General features: G+C 41.7%; 1 protein-coding gene across 1 annotated transcript; it reads right to left on the reverse strand.

Moving 5' to 3' along the window:
• Positions 1–1031: 1031 nt before the first annotated feature.
• On the reverse strand, positions 1032–3834 carry Pnn (desmosome associated protein-like protein pinnin). Its single transcript, XM_046613770.2, has 5 exons — positions 3533–3834; positions 3124–3325; positions 2694–2867; positions 2294–2588; positions 1032–2183 (listed from the first exon to the last, which is right to left on the reverse strand). Exons 1-5 carry the CDS (start codon positions 3688–3690, stop codon positions 1852–1854), a joined length of 1161 nt encoding a protein of 386 aa, XP_046469726.1. The 5' UTR covers positions 3691–3834; the 3' UTR covers positions 1032–1851.
• Positions 3835–11147: the final 7313 nt, after the last annotated feature.

Raw genomic sequence — 11147 nt, forward strand, 5'->3', positions numbered from 1 at the left:
ATACTCTTGTGGCTCGCATAGCGTAGCGGCTTAATGGCTCGCGACCAAGTTTCAGGAGCGTAGGCTACGAGTGTAGGTACTTGCCCAACACAACTCGCGATCCTTCTACACGTACGTTGTATTTTATACCTATATACGCACACCCTCGATTGAATGGCCAAAAATACTCGGAATTGAACCTAGCCGCAGCTGCGGGTGGCGAAAAACAAAAATTCGTTTTCATATTTAATGTAAAAACCGTTCTCTGTACGATGAAGTAGAACGAAGAAGACCTTTCACCCAGCGAGGGTTCCTCTTTGAAGAAACGAATTTCAAACATGCTCGACTTTACCTATCTAATATGAAAGAAATGGTGACAACCGCGACATCGTATTTGTTTATGTTTTCCAAATAATTAACCGTCAAATCAGCGAGCATTATTGAAATATATACATACAGTATATATTGTAGAAAAATGCATGAATGGCGTCAGAGTGACAAGGTTCAAAAACGCCGATGAACAATTGCTGTTTTTCCGCTCACCTTTATCCAATTACGCTTATCCGCGTTGGGAATCACACTAAGGACAGATATGCAATTACCGTTCAGTAGCGGCATCATTCGGTGAATGAATGGCCATGGAGCAATATGCGGTTCTTATGTACCAAGTGAGCGTTACCATTGGTGACGGTCTGACAGAATGGAGTTAAAAAACACGCAGGTAAGACAGTTTTCTGCAGCTTTGTTACCGCGATTGCGTCGTGGAGTATTTTTGAAATAATCCATAGTATACGGGGGAGGGGGGCAACTTTTCCTGCAATTGGAAGTTTTAAAGCACTGGTACTTGATGAAATCCAAAGCTTTTTTACAAAGCTAAAACTCCTGTTCATTTGCATTTGTATTTTATTGTATTTTATTTCTCGTATAGTCACGTTTACTAGATTAAAAAATTCACGGTGCAAAATAATGACTAACAGATTGCGAATGGAATAATAACAACAGGGAAGAATTTGATCTCTGATATTATCGGGTAATTGAAATTGCAACATTCGTTCATTCGAGATACGGTAATTATTAGTCGTATAAACTTACAGCCTATTGACAGTGTGTCGAATATACAGGTTGTATAAACTGCCTAAACGGATTTCGGGGTTTGCTAAAGTGATAGCTGTAAAATAGATGATATCTTATCCAGTTAAAGGATTCCAATGCAATGGAAAGGAAAAATCGTTACGTTACCTAACGAGATATAACACAACGAGGACGACAGTTCAAAATGTTTACACGAAACAGTTATTTTTGTGGTAAGTGAGCATAAAAGAGATTTCTTAACGAGTGAAAAGTGCCGAACGAGGCAAAGGCGCTGTGCGAAACTCACACGAGCCAATAATTCCCTATATGCGCACATGGCACACATCTTGTTTTATGTACTGCCTCTTGTCAAAACCGAAAATATTGTGTAATTTTTACAAGCATTAGTGGGTAGAAATTGAGTTTTAAGCACCAGTGCTCATAAAAACTACGAGGTAATCAAGTCGTTGACGGAAGTAGCGCTGAAAACATGTATTCTATCGATTTATGGAATTCATAGAACAATATAGTTATAGAATTTCAGAACGAACTTCAAGCCGTTAGTTGATAAATTAAGACTAAAATGTAAGAACAAGTTGCCTTGATTTTGAAAAGATTTACCTGTAAAAAATTCTAACTTATGTAATATAACCGTTGATTATGGACATGATTTTATTCCAAACGCGTTGATTCTCATTAGTCTCGCGAAGGTAATTCAAAACAATCTTTTTTGTACCATTCAGGCACTGGCACCACGTACAATATCCATATATACATGCGAGTAGGCGAATGTACTTATTGCTAGCCGTTATTGGCATCCTCTAGCATTTCTTGCATTTCCTGCGTTTCTTGCACCTCTGCTACCTCTACTGGAGCTGAATCTATTGGGAGCGGAATTAGTTCCTTTGATTCGCACGTGGGAGAACCTGAAGACTGTACCTCTTCCTTTTCGATCTGTTCGACTTCATGATTTGGATCTCGATTCTCTTCGCCTTCTTCCATAGGTGTTGGAGGTTCTTCTTGCACGGTCGAAACTATGTTTGATTCATTGGAAAGTTGTTTTCCTAATCCTGCTTGAAATTCTATTTGCTCTAGCTCTTCCATCAGGATTTTTTCCCTCCTTTCTATCTCATCTGCAATAATTAAGGTAGCAAGTCTCAGCACAGGATTTTACATAACTCAGTGAAGAATTATGACATTAACCATCTAGGGTATTCCTCTGTGGAGAAAAAAATTTCCTTACCATTGAGCTCCTTTGCGGAGAGAGCTAAAAGCGAATCTGTGCGCGAATGTTTTCGTTTTGGTAAATAATAGATAGATGGTTGAGTACGCGTGCGAATAAATGATGTAAGCGGTAATTGAGACGCGCGCCATTCCTGAAACTGTCGGCTGCGCACCAGTTTAGCTTCCAAACTGCGAACTTCTGCCTGTTGACGTTTCCGAGACTGAAATAACTGTTGTCTTTCTCGCCTCAGCTCCTCCTTCTCCCGTCTGCCAGCCTCCTCTACACGAGCTTCGACCTCTGCTTTTTTATCCTCCTGAAACGAAACGACTCAGTGAATTTCGTGCACGCAATAAACCGCTGTTTAAAGTATTGAATGTTTCCTTTACCAGAATGTACGAATAATAATTCGTAATAGTACCTTGGCTTTAAGTTTAGTTTCTTCTTGACGAAACTTTTGTAAAGTACCGAGGAGAGCTCCAAACATTCGTTTGTTGCGCTGACGACTTCGTTCATCCACTCTTTCTCGCCTAATAACCTCTTGGCGCGAAGGTATTTCTCTAGGTGTTGCTATCACTCTTGAGGAGACAGCTGGCTAAATATTGACATAATAATTTGTTACAACTGAAATATTTTATAGTGATTAAAAATGCTTGTACATTTTTTAGTAATTAATCCTTCTGGTCAAAACTTTAGCAAAAGCAAGACCTAAGAGTCTGCAAAGCTTCTCAGGCTCTGGAGGATGATAATTTTCAAGTTACATCGTAATAAAATTGGTGTCTTTTTTTCAGCCAAGTCATGTAATCAGATCTAATACGTAATAAATCTGATTAAGGTCATTGTTAAATTACCTTGGCAGTGTTGTCATCTTCGTCGGCACTGTCATCTGCATTTGACGGGATGCGAGCACTAAGCCGACTAAAAACTGTCTTCGGTTCTCCAGGAGGAGCGACCCATCGTCTTTTAAAGACGGTTAAATTATTTGGCAGGACTGCAAAGTCAGCCACCTGTCGTCTGCGATGATCTTCTTGTACCGGTCGTTTCTGGGCAATCCTAATAAAAAATTTGGCTCAAATAAAGGCAAGCAGCATGAAATTTGTGTAAATGTAAGATTCTAAAAAATGGTCGGAATAACCTAAAGCGCAAGACGTTCTGCGTACAATCGATCGGTTCAACCAACGTTTGCCGTTAGTTTTTATTTTTATCCCTTGATAGGTAAGTTTTGGGATTATTCGATCAATAGTTATCTCGGGGGCGTACCTTGCCGTTGGTTGGAGAGGATTTTCGCCATCGGGAGGATCCCGGCCGAGAATCTTTTGAATACTTCGATCGAGACCTCGGAGGTTATCGCGCGCTGCTTCTAGTTGCGCTTCCAGCTTCTCGGCGCCCCACGACTCTCTGGTTTCCAATTTCCTCATTAGATATGTCAAGTCTGGTCACTATTACGGATTAATAACAAAATTACACAGCGCCGTGTTTATTCCTGTTGTTGATGTACGGCAACTTGTCGCCTACCATTTGCAAAATGCAATTTACCCGACCGACCATTGGACAGTAACTTTTGTTGAACATTGAAGACCGGAAACCTTCGCAGCGTAACTTGACCGGCACGCGGTTAGTTTGTCCAATCTACGAAAGAGGGCAGGACCGTCGGCACTAGACATTTTGCACGCGTTAATTGCGAATAGCAATCATTGCTAATCACCAGACGGCATAGATTCAATTCCAATCATCGTTGGAAAATCTCTCGTAAAATCTTCTCCACTTATGTATGTATGTACCATCAATTGGTAACTCACGCGAATACATACGACAAACACTTACCCTTCTCAAAGAGAAACCTCCTCCTTCCAAACTCTTCGGCCGAATGCAATCGAAAGATAGCACCACCAGTGACAAAGGGAAGGCACTTGGAAAAAAAATAAAAAAATTTAGCGAAAAGCCTTCATTTTTTGACAATTCTTGGCGGGAAAATTTGAACGTAGGACGTCAAGTGCCAAGGCTATCATTGATCTGTTCTGAAACAATCAATGGTAAACTTGAGGGTAGAATAATTATTAATTAATGTTGTATATTTTTAACTCTGACCGATTTTTATTTTAAACATACATAAAATTCGATCAAGTTTTTACCAAGTATCTAAATTTCTACTGCCATTCTACACTTCTACGTTAGCAATTCTCGATAGATGCACTTCTAATCGCTGGACAAATGTCGGGTAAGACAAGTTTTACGTAAATACGAAGCATTTTCGATGAAATACCAGTCTGTACATGAAACGGTGTTTTTCACTGGACTTCCCGATTAGTGAATGTGATGCACGGCACGGGGGTGATTGTACAAAGTGCAGGTATATTTTTTATTTGCAAAACAGAAAACGTATGTTGATGTATGAATTGTTTAGCCGGTGTAGAAAAAGGTGATTTATCTCTTTGATCCAAAGTTTCAAACGCATCTAACCAATCATCTTCAAATCTTTGAAAATGAATTGTAAGAAACGCTGTGATAATCGTGTAATACCGTATCACCTGACATTTAACAGCTGTTAAATTTTTGGAGCGAAGGTGTTACAATGTCACTGACTAACCCAACGATAAGCATCTCAAAAGACTTGAAACTTTTATGGGTGAAATGACAAGGAATATTCCGTATAAACATACAATTTGTATAATCATTGTTTTCGCGTATGGTGGATATTATAATTCCTTGACAAATGTCTTAAAGATTTTTACGTAAGAGTATCAAAATTTTTTCTCATCTCTTTCGTTTTTGTTGACGCGTACGAGTAGGGCTATACCTTGAAGAACTCTCGGGAATTCCATTTCCTCATAAATTAATGTGAAACGACTTAGTGAGAACGATCTCATATATATACCCTTATCTATTGACACTTCGTAAATTTCATTGCCAGACGAAGAACCCCGAAGACCGAGCAATAAATTTAGTGGAAATTAAGTTCTGATTAAAATATCAGTCGAGATAAGAATAATAACAGACTGATAAGTAAAAGCGGATGGCCAGGGGGATTCGAAGTGAAACGGAGCGAGGCGGAACGAAGTGAAGTTAAGTGAACTGAAGCATTATAGCGACCGAAGGAGAATGTTAATGGCCTGCTTCAGTTTTGTATATGCAGGAAGTAAGGCGCGTCCCAGAGCGGGCCGGCGCCCGGCGCCCGGCATCTACGCAAAAAAGATGGTTATAAAAAACACAATAAGACTGACAAAAGTGAGAAAAATCAAGAAGTACGTTGAACGAAGACAGACGATCCTCCTTTAAATCCCATCGTAAACACGAAACACCAGTGTTTCTCAAATTTGTTCCTTTACGATCCCACAATCGTCACATATTTCTACAAACTTCGAGTGTGATTGCAGGTACAGACAGAGGTACCGACGTACCTCTTTGAAACAGATATTATAGAGCATAGTACGCGTAACACACTTGCCTGTACATCATTCTGTCGTATTGTAATATAATAACGAGAAAAGATGATCCTGATAATTGTCAGCGTTAATGAAATTCTTACAGCCACCCTATACTTATCATTAAACGTAAAGGCTTTAGGGATTTATGCATACGTCACGTGTATTTGCCATTGTGAACAATAGTGTGTTATAATAGACAGCCCGGTTTGAAGGTCCGAATAGTTCAAATTGTATAACATTGTGTACTTCTCTCGTCATTGTTTCATAGGTTTCTTCAGTTCCTCGCCGTATCTTTTATTTACACGGTGATAGATGAGAACTGCGTGATTGACAGAAAACATTCAATTCACCGCGCATGTTGCCTATAGGAGCAATTTTCGACTTAGTGCGTACATTTCTTACTCGAATCTTTCAAGTATGTTATACTTATACGTCAAAGTTACCGCACTTCAATTAATTGCATTCGATATTGTTGAAGTAGGATTTTTTGCTTTCATCAATTCCTTACAATATGGCACAACGCACTAATCGTAAGTTTGATCTCGTGGACCAAGTGCCACGCTTTTGCATCGTGTACCAGCGTGTACAAAATTTACACTCTGGATAGCGTACTTCTAATCTGAGTACAAACATACGTTACGATTTAAAGACCGCGTAAAGTATAAAATCAAGCATTTTGACATTGACTTTGAGGATAGATAAAACTTGCGAAGTGGGAAAAAAAAATTAACACATGTCATATATTGCTTGTGAGACTCGTACAGGGTACCAAACATCATCGCTATACATGCTCGAATTGTTCGAACAGGATAAAAAGTAAATTCTCGATTTTAGGAAATTACTCGTGACCTCTTTGAACCACAAAATGAGGATCACTGTCCGATGGCCGGGTACAGATAGTAATAAGAAGCAAGGGTTATGTTGAATTGAGTCGCGTCGCGACGTGGCCAAAGTCTCAAGTAGGCAGGTAGTACGCGGATGGACTTTGCGTGGCACGGTATAGCCTCGTAATGATGTAGCTGTCTTGATTCCGCTTGTCTCTCACAATCAGTACTATACACAATTCTTGTTTTTCTCAGTTCGCTCGCATCCTAAGGATTTTCCCTCAAAAACATAACTGCGGTAAAAGATCATGCCGCAGACTTGTGGAGGCCTGCACAAATCTTCGTACGGTGATGGTAAAAAATCTGGTACGATATTTAAAATCCCTTATGAGCCATTCCATATATTGGTTTTTAACGGTTGAAGTTTAATTTTTTATCCTTAGGTACTGCTACAATTTAGTATAATCGTTATCGTGAACTGTAGTACTGAGGAAATTCTATGCTTCAGGATTCCAAAGGTCTGCGAAATTTTCCAGATCACAACTTATATTTGACTTATTTCCGTGGGAAAACAAGGTCTAACGATAAGAAAACTGATTCAAGTGAACGTAAAAAATACGTGTAAAACAGATCGTTGACCCTTTGCAAACAGTGAGTATTGCGAATATCCGCTAGTTTGCCAATATCCGTACATAGACAATCGTGTAAAAGTTGTCATCGAGTAACGGTACCAAGAATAACTTGGAAATTTAGGTGATAACGAAATTACCTTTATCCTGTAATCGTAAAAATCGCTACGACGACCGTTGAATTATCATGCATATTTATTTTTTGTTCCGAATTCGTTCTCGATTCCAGGATATTCGCGAACACACAGCTGTGAGTACAATCCCAGACGATGCAGAAAAGTGAAAATTGTGCCGATTTTAGCCAATTTCGAACGAGATTAAAGTTAGTAACGTTATCGTAACGAAACATTTGGAATAAAATCGCTGTTTTCATATTTTCGCAACGATCTTGAAGGAACGAAGATTTCAAAATACGACTCCGTTTTCTTTTACAACGGTTAACCGAATTTCAAATAATTTCGAAAATCGCGTTGCAACGGTTCTTCCTTAGCTCCGTAGTTTACTTGAATTAATCTTAAGTCAGCCGGAGGCCCGAATTCGGATAACGCTCGGGGGAGGCGGCGAGGCATCGTCGTCGATAAATAATTACGGTCCGCGGGGCGGGGGCGTGGGTGGAATCTCCGGCATGCTTGCCGGATTCGTCAAGTCGACCTTTGTTTGATCGTTTTCTGGCGCTACCGGCGCGGCCGGTAGTCGCGTGCTTGCGGCTGCCCCAGGGGTCGAGGAGCGCCTCTGATACTCGTTCGACATGACATATTACGGCGGGCGGGACCAGGACGGATCGACGACGTTCCAGGCGTCGAGCACGACGACGCCATCGCGAACGATGCCGGGTCCGCAGGGTCGACGATATCCACGCCGGCGGCAAGAAGAGCGCCGCGTTCGCCAGCGTCGCCACGGGCCACGAGCCACGCTGTTTAATGGAGGCACGAACGGACCGTCGACGACGTCGGGCGATTGGTAATCGGTGCCCGGTGGTGTGTGCGTTGGCGCCAGGCCGCATTCTCGCATTCGTTAACCAACACGGCGAACCTCCGTATATTACACCGCCGTACACACTCGGGCTTCACGCGGCGGCAGCAGCGTCCTATTCACTTGCAGACAGACGTTAATGCGTACATGCCTCGGAGGATGGTTAGTTACGGTTCCCCGATAACCGGGATAACAGCCGTCGACGGACAGACCACTCCGTACAGTTTATTAAATCTTTTTCGATTTTACTCGCTGCATTCGTCATCTCTCTATCGCCGTCGCCGAACTTGTAAACTATCTACGTCCGTACAATAACGCGTTCTCTGTGGTATGTACCTACGTAAATTCACCGCGATTCCCGTATATAATGCGGCGTGCCAACTGACGCGGACGGTGTAACAATTAATCGTGCGTGGAGGATGGTACATTTATTGTTTTTTACATTTTTTTTTCATATTTTTAAATATTGTCGTGCCTCGTTCCCGTTGAATAGGAATTTTGAAGCGTCAAGTGAGCTTTTCGTGATTTGATAAATGTTGCTAGTTTCGGCTCGTACGTACTACGTGTAATTCAAACAATGGAAAGCATTATTAGTTAGCGATACGGTGACTATACGGGCGACCATATGTCACTGAACTTGAAGGGATTTGCAAAAAAGACACATGGAATTTGTACCATACTTTGCTCATAGATTTCTTTTGTCAAAACTCAGCAACGCTAATTATTACGAATTTTTGGTGGATTTCTCGAAGCAATAAAAAGAAAAACCTGTTGAGCTGGCCCATTTTTTTCAAACAGAGCACCCGACTTCGTCTCTGTGGCTCCCGAGAGTTCCTTCCCACTGGAATGCGACGTTGTTATAAACCTCTTCGCGTCTCGCCCTGAGAAATGGGCGAGAAGTGACGACGGGGGTGGAAAGGAGAACGCAATAGTATAGAGGCAGAGAACGAGAGGAGATTAATTGCTTGTTTTTGAATCCACCTCGGAATTTCGGATATTCGAAACACGCCGCATTCCGACCTCCTTAATCCGTTTCTCTTCGTACCGCGTATAATGGAAATGGATTTTGATTTGTATCATTTCCTTGTACATGTACAATAAACATTCAACACCATCAACCAAGATCGGCATTTTCCATCGCGCAGGTGTTTTCGAACACTTTGCTTGTCATTCTTGCATCGAACATGCCGGTCGAATTACACGGCATTAGATCAACAACTCTATCTCTCTAGATTTAATAATTTTACAGGGGATACTCGGAAATACTGGTTTCGTGAAGAACGATAGTTCGGAGTAAACAAGCCGATTACACCGATTGTGAGCAAGAAACGTGACTTTATACCGAACGCTGGCAAAGTGCGATCGAGGTGTAGAAGCATTCGGATGCGTGGAAAGATGGGACACTTCTAAATGCATGTCAGTCAACCCAAATCGAATTCCAAAAACTAGTTACGTATTTTACTGGAAACGCGTTGAATCAATTATCTGGTATTTTCTTTGCTGGGTCCCGAGCGGCTAGGCAAAGGTCAAAAGTTGAGCATTGCTTCCTCTTATCAAAGCCAACACCGCTCTCACATGCTCGCAGCCCAGCAAGCACAATCGATATGGCTGCTCTCTAAATGTGAATCAGTTATGAGTACACCACTGGAAGTATATTCGCACTGGAAATCAGTGAAATATTAGTGAAAATTCACTGATTCAAATTTAGAGGGTGCTGCAGATCTCACAAATCGAAATCTAAACTACGCGTGAAACTGAAGACCTATCACGTTCCGTAGCTAATCGTCGCCGGTTACATTTGAGAATATCCAGAACCTAGCGATGTCTTTATTGGCATGCCGATAACGACGTCGACGATAATACTACACTACCAGGCTGCAGATACGAGCAACTGACGAACTTAGGACTACGTAATCATTGCAAATTTTCCTTCCAATTAGCGTTGGTTGAACGACCACAGTGGCAATGAATTCCAAATGTTATCGACCGTTGTTACAATCAAACTGACGATTAGGTGGATACGTTTTTCGTACAATTTTTTACTACTTAATACCCGGATGTCGCATGTTATATCGCACGATGAAAATCGATAGACGAATTAATGAATCGCGTCATACGATTTCTTATCCGTACATTTACTGCCATTAATGAAACGATAGATAGATTAACTCTAAGACGTGGATGATATCGAGTCCGAATGTATTATAAACGTGAAACACTGCACGTCACTTTTTCACGCAGATCCGTACTAGGTGGAATAAAAAATCAAAAATTTCTCACAATTCGTTCGGAAGTAAAAGTCGAAAAGGGTTGAGCATATCTTAGTTGGGAACAAGTCATCGTCGAGATCACTCTCGCTTTTGAAAACCGGAACGTTTTCTAGGCACAAGTTTGTCGTTGACCAGTGTCAATAAATCCAGTGAGTCAAAATCGAGATTGAAACGGATGGAGGATGAATATAACACGCCGAGCTGACAATTGAAGGTGATTTAACCGACGGTTGGATACTCGAACTAAATTCGGGGAACCAAGGAGGTCTTTTGCTGACGTTAGGTAGCATTACCAATACCATTATGTAGAGCGTTATCCAACGGAGGTTCAGAAGCACGATGATGCCAGGTAAATGGGTGATTCTACCTATCAGCGACACTGAATCATCGCTACTATTCCGTCATGACCGACGCTATTACACGACTGTGCAATCATCCAAAGAAGCGCGAGTGTGCATCGAGGTTGTGCTGGCGGTGACGCTACGTCACGTTGAAAGTGCCGAGACGCCTTGGATCCTGATTTATTTCACGGCGCACTTAATTGCCATTTGGCGGGGCGTTGAGAACGGAGAGAGACGGGGCGATATCGGGGCGTTTCGCTTCCTCCAGGCGTGTTTATATGCTGCCAACGGCACGGGCAACGACGCGCCACCGTTCGCCTCTTGGTGCACTTTCGGCCGAAGGAATTCGGTAGCCGAGGCATCAACTATAACTACATGGAAAGATCGGACACGATAGGAAGAGGCTGCTACGTG

This window comes from Neodiprion pinetum, chromosome 2 (genome assembly GCF_021155775.2).
Source record: "Neodiprion pinetum isolate iyNeoPine1 chromosome 2, iyNeoPine1.2, whole genome shotgun sequence".
Taxonomy (NCBI): domain Eukaryota; kingdom Metazoa; phylum Arthropoda; class Insecta; order Hymenoptera; family Diprionidae; genus Neodiprion; species Neodiprion pinetum.